Source organism: Amyelois transitella, chromosome 13 (assembly GCF_032362555.1).
Source record: "Amyelois transitella isolate CPQ chromosome 13, ilAmyTran1.1, whole genome shotgun sequence".
In the NCBI taxonomy this organism is placed as follows: domain Eukaryota; kingdom Metazoa; phylum Arthropoda; class Insecta; order Lepidoptera; family Pyralidae; genus Amyelois; species Amyelois transitella.
In genome coordinates, this window is record NC_083516.1 from 1,748,392 (window position 1) to 1,768,334 (window position 19,943).

Here is a 19,943-nt window from a genome sequence, read left to right on the forward strand (position 1 = left end):
CCAACAGTCTTAAGAAGACCACATGACTATATGGCTTAACAATGGAGTAACTTTTAATACATACATACATATCATCACGTCTATATCCCACGAGGAAGACAGAGCCAACAGTTTTGAAAAGGCTGAACGGCCACGTTCAGTTGTTTGGCTTTTTGATAGAATTGAGATTCAAATAGTGACAGGTTGCTAGCCCATCGCCTAAAATAAGAATCCCAAGTTTAAAAACCAATCCCTTAGTGGCCTTTTACGACATTCGTGGGGAAGGGATGACTATTCTTTTTTCTATTGGTGCCGGGAACCACATGACACAATAACTATTAATACTTAATAATAACTTTTAATACTTACAATATATTCTGTCAGTTTCTTCACCAGAGGCTCCAGGTGCACTGTCCTGGCCCAGTCATCGCATACAAAGCACAGGTTGAAGTAGAACGCGTTCCTTGCGTACTTCTTATTGTCTATGCGCACTGGGAAGCCTAGGATTTTTGAGCCCAGTAATGTACTGCAAAAGAAAATAAAATAACAGTCCTTCTCATTTCTTTAGGTACTGTGCCGTGTGGTTTTCGGCACTTTAGAATTGAACTATTCCATATCTTTCCCATGGTTGTCGTAAAAGGCGACTAAGGGATAGGTTTATAAACTTGGGATTCCTCTTGTAATCTTAATTCAATCATTAAGCTAAACAGCTGAACGTGGCCTTTGAGTGTTTCCTTCCCGCAAGTCTTCTCCTTCCCCGCAAGGGATATAAATGTGGCTATATGTATGTATGTGAGGTACTCAAATAAAAGTCAATAATCTTGAACTGTTATTTGTACCTATATCTGGTAAGTGGCAGTATAAAAAGGAAATGATGATAAGGTACATTACATTTTATCTATCTTTATTTGTTTTGCACTATTTGGTAAATCTATACTTTAATATTATAAAGCTGAAGAGTTTGTTTGTTTGTTTGAATGCGCTAATCTCAGGAACTTCTGGTTTGAATTGAAAAATTATTTTGTGTTGAATAGATCATTTATCGAGGAAGACTTATGCTTTATAACATCACGTTGCAACTATTAGGAGCGAAAAAATAAAGGAAATTGTGAAAAAACAGGGAAAATTATTCATCCTTGAGGGCTCAATGATGCCCAAAATAACTATTCCACGCAGACAAAGTTGCTGGCACAGCTATATATAATATACCTATGTAACATGTATAAGAATTATAGATATAAATTTTTTTCAATAATTAAACTTATTGAAAAAAATTTATATCTATAATTCTTATAACTATATGTTTAAGTTTAATTTAGTTTCTTACATATCATATAATAAAATTTTATTTACGGCATATAAAATTACCACAAATTGGCTTACTTAGTGATACTGTAATTATGTAAAAAAAAAAATATATGTACTATTTAATTTTAATACAAAGATAAAGGAACAAAAAAATTACTAATAGTTTTCTTTAATCAGTGGGCTTTTTAAGGAACTTAGATATAAAAAATTATAATTATATCATGATTTAAAAAAAGACATTTTTTTAATATAGAGAAATCAATATCTATTTTCAATTAAAAGTTTCGCGCCCTTAACGATGTGCAAGAGTAGGTGTTTATATCATTTATTTTCCTTCCCGGTAATAAATAATGAAAAATCTTGAAAAATATGAATTCAACTACTACAAGGGGGGTAGTTCATTGAACTTACACAGTCAGAGTGCAGCGATGCAGTTGCACTTTCGGTATGATATAGTGACTGACCATGTCAAAAATATCTTTCGACACATGATCTTCGGGCACTTGGCAAGTTATCTTGGGCCCTTGCGTTGGATGGAATTCACACAAAAATATACAGCGAATCGGTCCTTCCTGTCCACAGCCCTCGTAATATTTCGAATTCGCATCCATCGTAAACAACAACTCAATTAAAACTTAATAACACTTCAACACATTTCTAACTTTTAAATCGGTCATTCTCAGTCACGGCACCATTTAAAAACAATACAAACGATTTGACACACTAACACGATTCAAATAGCGTAAATCGTAATAATCCTGCAAATATCCTTCCTTCTCAACATTTACGAATCGACTAATTTTTTGCAATAATTTTGTTTGTACACCTCCTACCTTTACTCAGGCAGGTTGACAATTATTTGACAGTGACATATCCTTAAAAGTGTTGCCAATATTATTTTCCACCATTAGGTTTTCTTTTATATTTTTGATTTATAATAATAAACCAATAACAATTCGGGGTATACCCTTTATTAACTGTGTAAATGAAATAAAGGAAGATTTGAAGTCCAGACACTAAGACATTAGACTGAAACATCAGAATATTTCTTTTAAAAATAAAACATTTGGCTTAATAAATTTAAGAAAATGGTAACACTGCAATCAGCTGTCCTGTATTATATCACGTCAAATTTGTAAACAAAAACAATAGATAACTTTTACAGTAACAAACATCACTGAATTGTGCTGTAAGCTGTAATAATCATGGTTTTATTTAAAATTCTTATTGGTGCAACAGGAAGTGTAGCAGCTATCAAAATACCTGTTTTATCTAAATTATTAATTGATTCCAAAGAACAGGGTTTTGATTTTGAGGTTAGTATCAGTAATACAAATTAAATTTTTTCTATGTGCATATTATGAGTACAACGTCTTAAATTTACACAATTATATAAACCCTTCCGGATAAAACTATTAAACCTTTTACTTGTTGCTAATTACAATTTGATTGCTCTCTTAGAAGACTGAACTAGATACAAGTTACAGGTGAGAATAATAATGACTGAAAATGCGAAGCATTTCTTCGAATTATCCGAACTTCCTCCTTTAGTGGATGTGTATGATGATGCTTCAGAATGGAATTCGTGGAAGGGCCGAGGAGACCCTGTATTACACATCGAACTTGGCAAGTGGGCTGATTTGATGGTGATTGCTCCTTTGGATGCTAACACTCTTGCGAAAATGGCACAGGTACCTAATGATTTTTTTCATACCATATTAAATAATTCTGATGTATATCTTACTTGCAAGACATTATAAACTAGAGGTTGTAAAATGCTCACAAACAGTTGTTAGTGTTTACCTTGGAATTCTGGAGATAATACCACTTTGAAAGATTGAGTCAATATTTATCACCAAGATTTTATTACATACATACATAGAATCACGCCTCTTTCCCGGAGGGGTAGGCAGAGACTACCTCTTTCCACTTGCCACAATCTCTGCATACTTCCTTCGCTTCATCCACATTCATACAAGCTCGGCGGTTTCGGGTACTTTTGACCTGGCCCTTTACCAGGACATCCTTAATTTGATCAAGATACGTTTGACCTTTCCCTCCACACTCTCCTTGTATATCTGCTTTATTAGCTCCTCTTATTTAAGATAAATGCTTTTATATTAAGTAAACACCTAGGTGAAAAGATAAAATGGAAAAAACACAAAAAGTATGAATGATGATAGAATGATGTTGCCGTAGCAAAACTATGTGCTTCCTGGCACTCTTCCATTGGATGTAATAAAAGGCGACAATAGAAAAGGCTAATAACATAGTATTATTTTCTTAGGTGATAGGCTAGCAACCTGACACAATTTGAATCTCGATTCTGTCATCAAGCTATAGACAAGATCAAGATATTTGAGATTGTTGACTTTGTCTACCTCATGAGAGATAAACACATAACTATATGTATGAATAATTTCTTACAGGGAATTTGCGACAACCTCCTCACATGTACAACTCGAGCATGGGACCTCTCCAAACCACTTCTCTTCTGCCCAGCAATGAACACAAGGATGTGGGAGCACCCTATTACCTCCAAACAGATTACCACTTTGAAGGAATGGGGTCATATAGAGATCCCTCCAATAGAGAAGACGTTGATGTGCGGAGACAAGGGAGTGGGGGCAATGGCTGAGGTCACGACTATTGTGGACAGGATAAAGACAGTTGTTAGTTCAAAATCATGATATTTGTGTGTTGTTTACGAAACTACTTAATTCCTAGATGCGGTTATGGGAAATTAAATTATTTGTATAAATATGTATGTGAAATGGAGATTGAAATGTGATAATTTATTGTAGTTGTTTTGTTATATTTTTTGTTATTATATAAAATAAATACTTATTTATACTTTTTTTCTTTTTTTGTGTACTAATTTAAATCTGCAGGAGGCCTATGGATTATTTTCCCATGGCAATTTCTGAGAAAAAAATACCTGTTGTTACATGAAGATCTATCATACATTTGTGTCAAAATCCGGCAAATTTGTGCAGTAGTTTTTTGGTATATATATATATATATAGTAACCAAAAGACTACTGCACATAATATATATATATATTTATTTATTTATTTATTCTTAAGATTGACTTAATTTTATATCTGTTTCTCACACATTACTTGTTTTCACAATTTTGTTGCATTTCAATGTATAAAAACGCAGAATTCTCACCTATTTCACATCCAGGGGGAAAAGAATCTATTTTCAGATACGAGAAATGAAAATCTTTGTAATGTATTATTTCTTTATTGCATCACTGAATACTGTTTCTAATGCTAGCGTACATGCAATACAAACAGAACTATATATAAACCAATTATAACTCTCATTACATCACATACAAATAACTATACAGAAAAACATTACAATAAATTTCTACTAAAACTTAGAAACAGCTTTCCAAATATAAAATTCAGGACATGTCCTATAAAGATATTAAAAACGGTTTAAAATACGGTCTAAAATTAAAGGTTTGTCATGCATATTTTATTTTATAAATATCTTGCCTTGTTTTTATTCTTCTTATATATTTGTTAATAGGTGTTTTGAATTTCAAAAGTACATATTTTAACAAACCGTTTGGGCACATTCTATATTTTGTATTTGGTTAGCAGTTAGAACCAGAAACGTAACTTGAAATGATTTGTCTCGTAAAACGTAACACTCGAATATTCAAACGCATTTGGCGTCCTCAATTCTCATTCCGTCTCCGTCTATTCGACTTAACGAGATAAAGATAAAAAAGCAGGCAGTGATAGTTCCATAGAATTCGGATTTATTATTTCAATTTTAGAGCTTGTAGGGATTTTTACAATTTATTAATTTTAATAGTTTTAATTGTAAATATGTACATCAAATAATAAATAAAATTATATTTTAGTAATAAACGGACAACCTATATCACCTCATACGCGGAACTCTTTCGTCCTGCCATAAATTCGGCGGACAAGTAAAATGAAAAAATGACAGTTTGACAAGTGTCAATCTTATTGCATTTCTAGGCCCGTTTATTGCTTTACGTTTAAATATTAATTTTCAGATTTCAGATTCAAATCTTTTATTTCATCCTATATCCATTTCCCTATTCTCTTACTCTGACTGCGCTTCACCTTCTATCAAGTAAGCTTTGAATCTATCGCTACATTGGTGACCCCGTTTTAACACGATGTCGCAATCAAAGAGTGAGAACAAAGGAGCCGGAGAGCCGCTTTCCTTGGATCGCGTAGGCGTAAGAGTACCTCCTTTTTATCCGTCGAAACCCAAGCTTTGGTTTGCTTCGCTGGAAAGCCAATTTGTTCTAGCTGGAGTTACGTCAGAGGCGACGAAATATCACTATGCAGTATCGCATCTAGAACCTCAGTACGTGGAGATCGTCGAAGATATCATCGAGGCGCCCGCTACGGCAGATAAGTATGAGACGCTTAAATCGGAGCTCGTAAAGAGGTTGTCAGCGTCCCGCGAAAAGCAGGTCCAGCAACTACTTCATCATGAAGAATTGGGAGATCACAAACCTTCGCAGTTCCTGCGGCGGTTAAGGGGATTAGCTGGTTCTGAGGTGCCAGACGATTTACTCAGAACTCTCTGGGCCAGCCGTTTACCCAACAGCGTACAACCCATCATTGCGTCGCAGGCTAGGATGAAACTCGACGAGGTCGCCGAGCTAGCTGATCAAGTGCTGGATGCAGTATCACCGAATTTGCAAGCAGCAGGAGTTTCCACAAAACACGATAGTGGGTCGAGTGAGATTGCTGCGTTAACACGACAACTCGAAGCGCTTGCTGACAAGGTCGACCGTATGTCGCGGTCAAAGTCAAGAACCAGGCAGTCTTCAAGTCGGCGAGGTCGCTCTACGTCAACAAGATCGCACTCGAATTACAGGAAGTTCCCGACATGCTGGTATCACTACAAGTTCGGTGATAAAGCAAAAAGTTGTGTCAAGCCGTGTGACTATACGGGAAATGCGTAAGGCAGTCGATAATGGCGACCGACGACTGCCCAAGTACCGGTCGCTTGTTTGTTACGGACAAACGGACGAAATTACAATTGTTAGTAGATACAGGTAGTGATTTGTGTGTATTTCCTCGCAAATTTTTAAAAGATTATCGTGCGAAAACAAATTTTGAATTGTGTGCCGCTAACGGGTCAATCATAAACACGTACGGTTTCTATCATTGCGTACTAAACCTAGGGCTGCGTCGTGACTTTGCTTGGCATTTTATTGTAGCCGACGTAACGAGGGCGATAATAGGCGTGGATTTCTTATCACATTACAATATTATAGTAGATGTCCGAAATCAACGCCTTATCGACGGTAACACTATGGTCGCGACCGTGGCTTCGCTTGCCTTTAGTAACGAAAGTATTTCTTCCGTGAAGGTGGTTTCTGGTAACTCTGTCTATCACAACATACTAGCAAAATTTCCCGAAATCACTCGCCCACATGGAATACATCGTACACTGCACCACAACACTGTCCATCACATCCGCACTACACCTGGGCCACCGGTCTCTTGCACTCCCCGTAGGCTTGCGCCTGATAAACTGAAAATTGCTAAATCGGAATTCGAGTCTATGTTACAGAATGGTACTTGTCGGCCTTCCGAATCAGCATGGGCTTCACCCCTTCATCTTGCGCCCAAGAAGGACAATGGGTGGCGTCCTTGTGGGGATTACCGCATGCTGAATGCCCGGACAATACCCGACAGATACCCCATTAAACACATTCATGATTTTTCCCACTCTTTATCAGGCTGCACCGTATTCTCTACCATTGATTTGGTGAAGGCCTACAACCAGATCCCGGTCAATCCAGACGACATAGCGAAGACAGCGATCACAACGCCGTTCGGTCTTTACGAATTTCCGTTCATGACGTTCGGACTTCGTAATGCCGGACAGACGTTTCAGCGATTTGTCGATGAGATGCTGCGGGGCCTTGATTTTACCTATGCATATCTGGACGATTTTCTGGTCTTCTCGAAGGATCAGAAGACCCACGAAGAGCACCTTCGTCAACTCTTCGAAAGACTCAAGCAGTACGGCATGGTCGTCAACACGGCGAAGTGTGTCTTTGGCGCGTCTGAGGTAACCTTTTTAGGCTATAGAATTTCAGGTAAAGGTACCACACCCCTACCTGAGAAGGTCGAAGCCATCACCAATTTCCCTGTCCCAAAGACGGTAAAGGAACTACGCCGCTTCTTGGGTATGGTGAACTTTTATCGTAGGTTTATTTCAGGCGCCGCTAAACAACAAGGTCCTCTAAACGCACTGCTGACAGGATCAGTGAAAGGTTCACACCCGGTACATATTACTGGTAAGTCACTTGAGGCTTTTGAAGCCTGCAAAGAAGGTCTATGTCAGGCCGCCTTGCTGGCTCATCCCAAGTGTGACGCAAGGTTGGCGCTTGTTACTGATGCGTCAGACAGAGCTATCGGTTCGGTGTTACAGCAACAGTCTGATGGTGAGTCCTGGGAGCCATTGGCATTTTTCTCTCGTGGGCTGAGTCCTTCCCAGCAGAAATACTCACCCTACGATCGAGAATTGCTCGCCATTTATGAGAGCATAAAATATTTTAGGCACATGCTCGAAGCTAGAACTTTTACGATCTACACCGACCACAAGCCCCTGACTTTTGCCTTCCAAAGTCGAAAGGAAAACTGCTCGCCAAGACAGTTCCGACACCTGGATCTGATTGCGCAGTTTACCACTGACATACGTCACATCTCTGGTAAGGACAACGTGGTAGCTGATACCCTCTCGCGAGTTGAGGAAATTTCCCAGCCAATCGATTCAGAACAGCTGGCTGCTGCTCAACGTTCTGATCCTGAGCTTAGGCAACTTGCAGAAGGTACGACTTCACTGTGCCTTAAGAAAGTCAAGATTCCAGGTTCCAACACAGAGCTGTTTTGTGACACCAGCACGCACATGGTTCGACCGTTTGTTCCCAAGCTGTTACGGAGAAGGGTGTTCGAGAGTCTACATTGTCTCAGCCACCCTGGTGCCAAGGCAACAGCCAGATTGGTCTCTGAACGTTATGTTTGGCCGGAGGTGAAAAAGGACTGTAGGAACTGGGTGAGAGCATGCATAGCGTGCCAACAGTCTAAGATCACGCGTCATACTAGTGCTCCTCTCAGCAACTTCAAACTTCCTTCAGCTCGCTTCAAATTCGTCCATATTGACCTGATCGGACCATTACCTTCATGCCAAGGTTACAAGTATTGTCTCACAGCCATTGATCGTTTTACGCGTTGGCCTGAGGCAATACCCTTAGAAGAAATTACGGCCGAGGCAGTTGCAAAAGCCTTACTCAGTGGCTGGATTTCTAGGTTTGGTTGCCCTGCTGATATCGTGACAGATCGTGGCAGACAGTTTGAATCAGCGTTATTCGGAAATCTTTCACGCATCGCTGGATTTACTCATCGCCGAACAACCGCCTATCATCCCGCCTGTAATGGCCTCGTGGAAAGATTCCATCGGCAGCTGAAATCTGCCATAATCTGCCACGGTAACACAAATTGGATCGAGTCTCTCCCTCTTGTATTGTTGGGTGTCCGCAGCGCGTTCAAGGACGACTTACGAACTACCTCAGCAGAAATGGTGTATGGCGAACCATTGCGTCTGCCAGGTGAATTTTTTGATTCTGTAACTGACTATCCCTTAGATTTGACGGAGTTCACTTCAAGACTTAGGGATATAGTCCAAAGCCTGAAGCCCACACCAGCCTCTCATCATGGCGGAAAACGTCCAACATTCGTTTTCAAGGAATTAACCACTTGCACTCACGTATTTTTGCGTGATTGCACGGTTGGTGGCGCCTTGAAACCTGCGTATTCCGGACCATATGAGGTACTTCAGCGAGATAATAAGGTATTCACTATCTTGGTTAGGGGTAAAAGAGTCACGGTATCGATAGACCGAGTCAAGCCGGCCTACATACTGTGTGACCCAGACACCACTCCACACATACCTTCAGATCACGCATCAGACAAACATACTTCACAAAAGCATGACAAACACGACACCGATACACGTCATGTACCACAGTCAGAGAATCAGAACCCACCTGATCGAGAAGTAAATACTAAAACTAGATCAGGTCGTAAGGTAAGATTCCCCGACTATTATCGCCCTTGACGGTCTCAAGGGGGGGCTGATGTAGGGATTTTTACAATTTATTAATTTTAATAGTTTTAATTGTAAATATGTACATCAAATAATAAATAAAATTATATTTTAGTAATAAACGGACAACCTATATCACCTCATACGCGGAACTCTTTCGTCCTGCCATAAATTCGGCGGACAAGTAAAATGAAAAAATGACAGTTTGACAAGTGTCAATCTTATTGCATTTCTAGGCCCGTTTATTGCTTTACGTTTAAATATTAATTTTCAGATTTCAGATTCAAATCTTTTATTTCATCCTATATCCATTTCCCTATTCTCTTACTCTGACTGCGCTTCACCTTCTATCAAGTAAGCTTTGAATCTATCGCTACAAGCTTAAATATTTAATTAGTTTCACTCAGACAACTTTATCGAAGATTCCAAATGTATTTGAATACACTAGCGTATGAACAATGCAATTTTACGCACTTATGTTCGAGACAAATTAGAACCCTGTCTTATAAATTAACTAGACTTATCGTACATACCGATTCATCCTAGAAATAATTAAATAAACAGGTATAACATTGGAGATTAACGTCAGTTTTGAATAGAAAAAATATTATTAAAATGAGTTTAATTATTCGACCATCGCAAAATTATAAATTCAATATATTAAATTACCTCTCATTTTTACTTACATTAAAGATAAGAAATAAATGATAAAAAAAACTTAAATTACCGCGTAATAGTACCAGTGTTTCAGACAAATCATAAATACATACTTACAAAACATACCATATCTTACTCAAGTATCTTGAGTGAATTATAAAAATACTATTTACATACTATATATGCGATTCTTACATGTTGGGATTTATGAAAACTGGCAAAGTAAAATATTTACAAATTAATTTGACCCATCAAGCGTCACTGACAACTATTCAACTTCCACTTTTGTTTATTTTTAATTTTATTGCACCATTAAATTGTCTTTTTACGACTACTATGTTTGAACTTCAATACGCGGTAATCAGTTTTAAAAACTATTTTAAGCGGTATTGATAATATTCTCATATTTAAATGATTACACTCTTACAAATGCTCAGAAGACTGATGATTTAAAAGCTAGTCAATGGCATTATGATAATAATAAAGAAGCACATATTTTATATAATATTTTTGACACTCACAGGCGCCGGTGACGCTTCAAAGGTAAACAGTGATTCATTTAATATAAATAATTAAAAACCACAAATAATAAACCATTTTTTGTTTGAACAATGAAATCATACATACAATATTAATTAAATTAACTTAAAATTACTGGAATTTTATTACATAAATTACTAGGACTACGCGTGTCATGGATACATTGTATAATTTTAATAATTATAACAAAAATCGTACAATCTTAGAACCATAAAGAGCTATCACACAAATATTGGTACGTATAAAATGCTAAATACGTGTAAATGCTTGTAATTATATATTTTATAAAAATTACTTCGGTCGGAGGTTTATATCGTATTTTCTAGAAAAAAATGTTGAAATACAGAATAACCCAAGTTAGTTAACATTTCACAATCATTTGTATAATTCAGTTAGTCGGTTTTTCGCGCAGAAAAAGACAGCATTATATTATGCTGTCTTGGTCACACAGTATATTAGCCAATCTCGTTACGTGATCATAGAAGGAAGGGCTGTTATTGACAGCCAGAAGCCACTATTGGATTCGTCATCTAAGATTGGAATGCACTATGAATGCTGAGCTAAAGCATCGTAAAATATTCGCAATGTAACGTCAAAAATTCTATTGATTCCTTATTTCAACAATCTTCCTTAATATTATAGATAAATATATAGAGTTATATACGTGTATATCATATTAAGGTCACTGATAATTTATCATCTAAATATTACGTGTAAAAAAATTACATATCGAAAAACTTGGGTAAAAAACTTGGTTAAAGGCCGTATGAACTAGCGGTACTAAAATGCCCAACCTAAATGCTTTGTCTCCCTCTAATACCAATAAGAGAAGAGGACAGCAATACGCTATGGACATTCGTATAAAACTATGAAGCCAAGCTTTTGTATACAAATTGAAAACTTTGTAAATTGTTCGTAACAAAATATTGCGTTCGTGTTGCGTTGGAATTGGATTTTATAAGCTTACAAAATACGACTTTTAGGCGTACATCGCACCATAAAAAATAGGCAAGACGGCGCACCAAAACTTTGTGCGTAAGTGTTTTAAAACCATTATTAAAGAAATATAATCACGAATCAGGCACATCATTCAAACGACGGCATCGTTCTGTTTATCGAACATGGCTCGCGTATACTTCGATATAACATCGTAAGTGGACTTGATTATCTCGCATCTCTCTTCCACCTCACACTCGCTAGGCGCTACTCTATACGTGGACATTTTAGGCTTCCTGTGCGCAGTAACATTGGCATCATCATTGAAAACGGACATTGGTTTCTTATATTTGTGCACCATTTCTAAATCTTTGCGTCGTTTCTCGCGCGCATTGATAGATTTCACTGCGTTTTGTACGGTCGTTTTGCAATCCAGTTCGCCACTGGATTGGTGTTCGTATCATACCTCAAGTTCTTCCAGCCCTTTGGAGAGACGGTGCGAGTTGATCCTGCGCCGGTGGGAGCGCCGCACGGCGTCCGCCCGCCGGTAGGGCTCCGAGCGGAGACCGTGCAGGATGTCCTCTAGGGCTCCGTTGTACACCTCGTCCTGGTGAAGCAGTTTCTTTTCGCCGACGGCTTGCGATTTCGTTTTTAACTCGTTGATTACAGCCTCCTGGAATTTTTAGGGTTTTTGTTAAAAAAAAAATTGTTAATTATACATATGAAAAATACTATGGAGATACGTGAACTATTTGTGATAGTTAAATGAGGTCTTGGATTTGTATAAAAAATATGTTTTGATTATACTACCTACTAAGAAATGTGGCTTCAGTTGAATAATTACCGGCAAAATAAAAAGGATTTATATCTAAGTAAATTACAGTAAGCACAGAAACAGTCAAAAGCAGACAAAAGCCTTATTACAGCATACACTGAGCTTATAAAGAATTGAAACCGAAATTAGTGTATTAAATTATTAGAAAATAAATTATACAATCAAAAATTGTTGTTTTTGAAGAAAAATGCACTAAAACTTTTAAAATACTCCAAAATTCACAGATTTAATTTTTTTTAGATTACTCTCAATAACATGATTGAAATAATATTCGATGGCAAGAGGTTTCTTTAATTTTGTTAAATATATAAAGTACATATTTTCTATTCCCAAAATAGATTTACAGCTAATAATTACAAAAAAAAATATTATATTGAGAATCTACTTTTTCGAAGCCGGGCAAAAAGCGATTAGCTTGCTACAGCCAAACAGAAAGATAATAAAAATATATTTTATTAGTAAGTATATAAACACATTCCCTGTTATAATTCCATGCATGGTGCAGCAAGGGAGAAATATATACACATTATTTTATACGAGTATACTTATTATAGTATTACAAATATAGAATATATACAAGTCCTTACAACTATGTATAAAAAAGGCGTGTTTAAACACTTTGTTATTGCATGCCTTTTCTACAATGACAAGTATACATTACAACGTTACTAATGCCTTTATTTTAATTCTTAATTCTAATATTTGTGGTCTCTAAATGTAAATAACACTAAGTCTCTGTGAAAACTGTTTTAAATTATACTTAATCTACAAACACTATAAATTAATTCTTTCTTGAATTATTTCTATATATAGTATCACACGCGAATGGCCTTACAATTTTTAACTAAGTTTGTAAATTGTTATAAAGATTTGTGCAGTTTTGGTGTGACATGCTCAAAATTCGTGTACGGATTATAAATCAACCTCCCAACAAAAGAGTGCGCTCACACAGAACCGAATGCCCAAACCCACCAATCACAGCGCTTCGTTCTTCGAGAACGCAACCTGATTGGTTGATTTCAGGACGAATCCGCTACTGTATCAACGTACCGTAGGTAACAATAACAATCCGGAATGAACCCCTGATTGGACCCAAGTCATGCGTCTATCTAAAGAAACCGTTAAACACACTAGGACTCGAAACACTGCATTTAATTTGTTATTATTAATAAATATTTTTATTTTATTTATTTCACTTCATCACTTTTTTATTATATTTATTATAATATTTTCAGTCTTATTTATCACATTACTACAAAAGACCCAAGCGTTTTTCGAATAATAAAGAAATAACTGATGGGGCTAGTTTTTACCTCATTACCTATTCAAGAAACGCTCATCTCAATTAATGATGGACCAAAAAAGCTCATTCTGTCAAGGATGTCATTAAAAATGGATCACAATCTCTCCAAAAATGTTGGTACACTTTTAAGAGTTTGGGTTTGTCAATACTGGTTGGTACCTGTTCAGTTGTGATATACTCAGAAAATGGTATGCAATGTTGGTTTACGCGTGATACGCGTTGACTGTTGTGGCATCAAATGATAAAGAAATATATACGCGGAAAATCACATAGATTGAGCCCCAAAGTAAGTCCGAGACTTGTGGGATACCAACTCATTGATACTATATTTCATAATAAACACATAAATAAATAGATTTTTCTTTAAATTGTGTCTAAAGAGGAGTCTTGGGATTCACTAGTAATTAATTTTTTTTTTCTAAATAATGCTGTAGATTTTAAAATCAATAGTGTTTCGAGTCTACTATCCTCTCACACACACACACACAACCATGTTAGTACACGCACACAGTGTAAAGGCCCCGTAACAACGTGTCAACGACTTACTCCTAGATTAGGGCTAGACATAGCCTAGATCGGGTCTAGACTGTGCCTCAACTGAGACAAGTGTTGCTGCAATAGGCCAGCGCTCACCGCCGCGTAGTTAAACCTCTGTGACAAATTTTACGGTGTTACCATCACCTCTACTTTCGTGTTTTATACGGCGATCATGGCAACACTTTATTGAGATTTAATAAGAAATGTTGAAAAAAAGAAACACGACTAATGAAAATCTAAATGTAGAGCAGATTTGTCAAGCAGTAAGAACAGAGTTATTAATACGGAGTTGTTATTATGTTTAACTGTTACAAAAAATATATCTAGCTTTTAAAAAATAACGGAGAACACAAATTGACTTATCCATGATACACGACAAAATCATTTTAAACCTAAAAAAAATTGAGCAAAGCGCTTTTATGTTGCCATATCGTCGCATAAAAATTACCATCACCAAATACCAATATATTTCCAATATGTAATGATGTCTAGCCTTTTTTTCTCAAAATACTATAAATACTTAAAAAAAATATATACACATTCTGAAATGCGTAACGCATGATCATCAAGTGTAATATAAACTTGTGTGTGAGTGATATATTAGAAAAATTGTACATTACAACATTATACCTTTACCAAAAAATAAGCCTTTAATAGGTAAGCTATATTAAGGAATTGGTCTCGACTGACTCTAAAGGCTTGCGTTTGGTCGATTACATAGTCCATTTCTTTAGGTACTAATATAATGATAAAATCTTGATACAAATTAAGGATGTCCTGGCAAAAGGTCAGGTCAAGAGTACCCGAAACCGCCGAGCTTGCATGAAGAGAGTTATGAATGTGGACGAAGCGAAACAGTTTGCAGAGTTCGTGGCAAGTGGAAAGATGTAGTCTCCGCCTACCCTTCCAGGATAGAGGCCTGGTTTAATGTATGTAATCTAGATACGTTTTATTTATTATTGAAAAATACCTTTTTGAAATAAATTTTGGTTTATTAGCAAGGCAATTATTTATGATTTCTGTTATTTAATTTAGTATTTTTAAATTTTTCAATAAAAAGCCGTATCAAGATTGCTTAACTTTATTTCAGTACCTAAAGGAATTGACTTTATGTATATATTTATTTGTTTTTATAAATTACCATCCTTGAGATAAATTTAATGTTAGAGTTAATTATTAATAATAATTTTAATATGACCATTTTTGGCGACAAAATTGGCACTTTTGGCATATTAAAGTTTAAAACACATTAGTAGAAAATGTTACAAATTTTCAGATCAAGTTCCGAGCCATTGGCTACAAAAGAGAATGCAGCAAAAAGACTACTAATAAGATAATAATAATAAAAAAAAACACTGCATCACTTCATTCACCATTGAAGCATAATACACAGAGCGGACAACTACACACTTTATGCAAATGTACAGACGTTTAAAAGAAAATTCCATTCTGTATTATAAAAAAAAAGATGACGTTTCCGTTTTAAAAAAAGAAACAGGTTTTTATCACCCGACTTGAAATGTAAGATGTTATGTTTGTAGGACGGACGTGTTGGTTTGGTGAATCCTCTACTGGGATCACAAAATTTGGAAATAGATTCTCAAATACACGGGAAAAAGTTCACGTAAACTACTTTAGTGAGCTGTTTTTCCAGAGACTCACAACCAGCGCATTTGTATTGAGATTAAACATGGCTGTGAATTTCAAGAATACATAAAATGTACTAAAACAATTTTTTTTTTTAACGAGACATTTTGATTGCGCGTAAATTGGATATATGCTTTTATGTGGCTGCATAATATACCTGTTGTTTCTTCTGCGTGAGTTTCGCCTTGTTGGGGTCGACAGAGTCCGCCATCTGCGATGCCTGCTCTAGTCGACGTCGTTGTTCGTTCTCCGTGTCCGCTTGCTGTAGACGCAAATTTTATTACATACATACATAAAATTACGTCTGTATCCCTTGCGGGGTAGACATGGCTAACAGTCTCGAAAAGATTAATGGGCCACGTTCAGCTGTTTGGATTAATTATGGAATTGGGATTCCAATAGTGACAGGTTGCCAGCCTATCGCCTAAAAGATGAATACCTACCAAGTTTATAAGCCTATCTTTTAGTCGCCTTTTACGATATCCATGGTAACGAGATGGAACGGTCCTATTCTTTTTTTTTATCATAACCGGAAACCAGACTGATTATAAAGGAATAAAGTTAATATAAAGTTTTCTTTGATCGAAATCACTTTGTGAAATATAAAATGAGTATCCTAAAAAAATATAGATGCCCTTAATTTGGTCTTCTTTTAGGATTGTCATGTGTTTTATCTTTGCCGTAAGGTGTAATAAAATAAAGACATTTCATAACTGACAGATATTTTTTTTTGTTTTTTATTTGACAGGTGAACTTTTGTTTTTATTTTCCTTTCATAAAAGAATTTGTACTCATTTAACCAAAAAAGTTCTTTGTTTTTATAAAAGAAGTAAATAAAATATAAAAAAAAAAACAAATACTTTTTCAATGAAATTATTATAAAAAATCACTTAACTTCAGTGGCATAGCCAATTTCCTATGGAAGAGTCTACAGTCCACCACCACAATCCAGGTCTACCTATGATACAATCCAGATACACACAAAAACTGGTCTTTATTGATTGCTAAAGGTAGGATCTTTCGACGACCTCTGTGGCGCAGCTGTAATACGCTTGTCTGTGACACCGGAGGTCCCGGGTTCGAATCCCGGTCACGGTATGATGAGTAACGAACTTTCTCTGATTGGTTTGGAGCTTGGATGTTTATCTATCTAAGTATCACTACATAGTATAAAACAAAGTCGCTATCTTAGTCTGTTTGTCTGTATGCCTAAATCTAAAATTACGCAACGGATTTTGATGCGGTTTTTTGTAACAGGCAGAGTGATTCAAGAGGAAGGTTTTTATGTATAATTTTTTCCGAATTTTGCACCCGTGCGAAGCCGGGGCGGGTCGCTAATTTATTATAAAATAGAGTATCGTTGAGTTAGTATCTCGTAACACAAGTCTCGAACTTACTTCGAGGCTAACTCAATCTGTGTAATTTGTCCCGTATATATTTATTATTATTTATTTATTATTACCTTGAACGCCCTCGTGAACCTGACGAGCAGCGAGAAGAAAGCGTTCGCGTCGCAGCCCCGAGGCGCCTCGCCGAAATACTCCACGCAGCTCGCGAACGAGTCCTGTAAACAAATCAGTTTATTTGTTACCTTTTTTTAAGGGACGACATGAGGATCTTTAAAAATATGTGTTTAAAATGTTATCTTCCTTTTAACAACAAAAAAAAAAATGGCGTCTTATACCGTGTTCAATTATGAAAGACGAACAACATTATTCAAATTAAGCACGCTTAGAGCAAACTTATTTTTTTTAACATTATCTACTTATCGTCGTCTCGTCGTTCTTTTGAGAGCAGCTCGGAGCGCCAACTATGACTACAATCCTGGATTTGTAAGTCTAGTATTTACAAGAAGCGACTCCCATCCATTTACTATATCGAATCAATCCTTGTTCCTGAACTTGCGCTCGCGCCGGACCAACTCCATTCTGCTTGCAGTCAGTCAGTCAGTGTCCCCCGTCACTGTATACACACCTGAGCATGCTTGGTCTCCGCCCGCAGCCGCCGCAGCTTGTCGGCGGCGTTGCTGAGGAAGTCCCGCAGCAGCAGCAGGTTGGTGGCGCGGTGCTGGTCTCGCAGCTCGCACTCGCGCCGCACCAGCTCCATTCCGCGCTCTAGTTCGCACACGTCTGCTACAACGTTCTCTAGGGAGACTGGAATTGACACGAATTAATCGATAAAGCGTGAATAAAAATAGAGCAATCCTGCAATAGAGATGATGAATGTGGAAAAAAGTATGCAGGAATCATGAGAAACGTGAAGATTTTACGAGTATATCTTCATATACTTCGCGTAATCTTTCTTAACCACACTATTAATAAAGAGAAAAAATTCATATTTTGATATGTTTGTAACGAATAAACTCAAAAACTTCTGACTGATTTTAATCTTCGGGACTGACACCTACTATTTTCTGAAATTTTTTTTCTTTCCTTCTTCGATAACTTTGAGCGCCATCAAACGTCTAAAAACGTCAGTCAACCGCATATGTTACAACTCTATGAGGCGGTAATAGAGGCGAATTTGCAGACAATTTCGGTAAGTTTATATGCTGTTGACTGTACGAGTAATTCTGGTATCTGACCAGTAACCAAAAGGTATCGCGATCGCCAGGACGATGACAGGGAAGGATAGAATTATTTAGACGCTACGATGGTACAAACAGACACGTCAAACAAACTAAAAATAATATAAATTCCTCACCTTGCGCAGCCTTATCAATATACAGCAACTCAGTATCAAAGTTCATCAGTTCTGGAAAGTTCTGCCGTATCGTCCCCACAATATAATGCAACAGCGACATTCTCTTATCAGTCGATTTGGTATCCATCAGCGTATCCAAAGACTGCAACTTGAAACCGTAGGCCGGCCCTCTTTTACTACTATTCAGGTAATTACCGAACGCCAAAATAATTTCCAGAACGTTCCTCAACTTCTGTGACGATTTCACTGATGAAGAACCGGATATAATCGCGTGTATTTGTGGCGTTATCAGATGTATATTGTCGAAGAAATTCCCCATGTAACTCATTATTGATAATTTCGCCGATATTCTTTCTACTTTTGCAAGTTGCATGAGGAATTTGTCTTCCTCTGTGAGTTGGTTGATATTCTTCTTCTCTGCTACGTATTCTTTGTAAGCTTTCTGCTCCGCCTCCGTGGGTACCATTCGCTGGAGGATTTCTACGCTTTCTAAAGGCAATTGTTTCAAGTCCAAGTTGTTGACGGCCGCTATCACTTTCTCGACGGGCGTGTCTAGTTTCCTTCTGGATATTGCTGTAAAAAATAAAGAAGAATTGGTAGAGATCATATTTAGAAGAGCATCGGTAGTGGGCGGTTAATATTTATTTATTTGATTAATTTTATGACCCACACCCAATGTCGCCAATACGGAACTAAATCATCAATCCATGAGAGTGGATGCCACTGACGTGAATTGACAAGACCAAATTACGGCTCGTTTTTGGCTCCAATTTGAAGCTTTCCTTCAGGTTCTCGGACACCAAAAATTACATTTGTTGCAAATCCTTGAATACTCACGTCATTATCATCATGCTTTTTTCGATCGCCAATAAACCATATATAGCACATAACAGAGGTTATTGTCAGATACTCACCAATATTCCTCAGCCTGGTGTGTTCCAACAACGACACAGTGTCGGGTTTCCTGAACCTCTTGCTCGGGAAGGAGGCCAGCGTGTCGGTGTCGCAGTCCACGCTGCCCGCGCCGCTAGCGCCGCCGATGCGGAACTTTTCCTCGAACTCTGCAAAGTTGATGCGCCGCCGGGGACGCTCTTCGTCTAACTCGTTGAATATCGTGCCTCGCACCTGAAATAACAGTAATTTTAGAGCACTTTTAAACAATTTGGTAACCTACAGGATAGGAAAGTGAATTATCGGTTTTACGTCGTCAGAGATGATGTTAGCTATATTGTTTTATTTCGTGATAAAATTCAAAATTTTTATTCATTATTATAGGATATTTTATATCGCTTAATAATTGTCAATTCTTTTGGTTTCACAACATTGGTTGACGTCAAATCAAATTACTTAAAACTAAGTTTACTGCCGCTTCCA

At 37.0% G+C, this 19,943-nt stretch overlaps 3 protein-coding genes across 5 annotated transcripts in view; 1 reads left to right on the plus strand and 2 right to left on the minus strand.

The window, feature by feature from the left end:
• The window catches only part of LOC106139036 (GATOR complex protein NPRL2), a 44,866-nt gene extending 42,742 nt beyond the window's left edge, over nucleotides 1-2,124 (minus strand). Inside the window, exons 1-2 of the mRNA XM_060947115.1 lie at nucleotides 1,699-2,124; nucleotides 349-505 (exon numbers count right to left, since the gene is read on the minus strand). Coding sequence (XP_060803098.1) covers nucleotides 349-505; nucleotides 1,699-1,898 — 357 coding nt within the window. The 5' untranslated portion in view covers nucleotides 1,899-2,124. The remainder of the gene's footprint in view (nucleotides 1-348; nucleotides 506-1,698) is intronic.
• A 273-nt stretch (nucleotides 2,125-2,397) lies between these two features.
• Nucleotides 2,398-4,109, plus strand: LOC132902392 (phosphopantothenoylcysteine decarboxylase). 2 transcript variants are annotated; one of them, XM_060947333.1, is made up of 3 exons: nucleotides 2,398-2,603; nucleotides 2,769-2,978; nucleotides 3,717-4,109. In XM_060947333.1, exons 1-3 carry the CDS (start codon nucleotides 2,493-2,495, stop codon nucleotides 3,975-3,977), a joined length of 582 nt encoding a protein of 193 aa, XP_060803316.1. In that variant the 5' UTR covers nucleotides 2,398-2,492; the 3' UTR covers nucleotides 3,978-4,109. The 2 variants fall into 2 exon arrangements, with proteins under 2 accessions (XP_060803316.1, XP_060803317.1); XM_060947334.1 differs by having other exon boundaries at nucleotides 2,775-2,978; nucleotides 3,717-4,107.
• A 6,863-nt stretch (nucleotides 4,110-10,972) lies between these two features.
• The window catches only part of LOC106139859 (formin-like protein), a 64,649-nt gene continuing 55,678 nt past the window's right edge, over nucleotides 10,973-19,943 (minus strand). The window contains exons 12-18 of one of the 2 annotated variants that reach the window (XM_060947198.1): nucleotides 19,484-19,694; nucleotides 18,570-19,142; nucleotides 17,841-18,019; nucleotides 17,329-17,430; nucleotides 16,024-16,128; nucleotides 14,229-14,333; nucleotides 12,080-12,217 (exon numbers count right to left, since the gene is read on the minus strand). In XM_060947198.1, coding sequence (XP_060803181.1) covers nucleotides 14,253-14,333; nucleotides 16,024-16,128; nucleotides 17,329-17,430; nucleotides 17,841-18,019; nucleotides 18,570-19,142; nucleotides 19,484-19,694 — 1,251 coding nt within the window. In that variant the 3' untranslated portion in view covers nucleotides 12,080-12,217; nucleotides 14,229-14,252. Of the gene's footprint in view, nucleotides 12,218-14,228; nucleotides 14,334-16,023; nucleotides 16,129-17,328; nucleotides 17,431-17,840; nucleotides 18,020-18,569; nucleotides 19,143-19,483; nucleotides 19,695-19,943 lie in introns of both variants that reach the window. The other variant, XM_060947197.1, reaches the window with a different exon arrangement.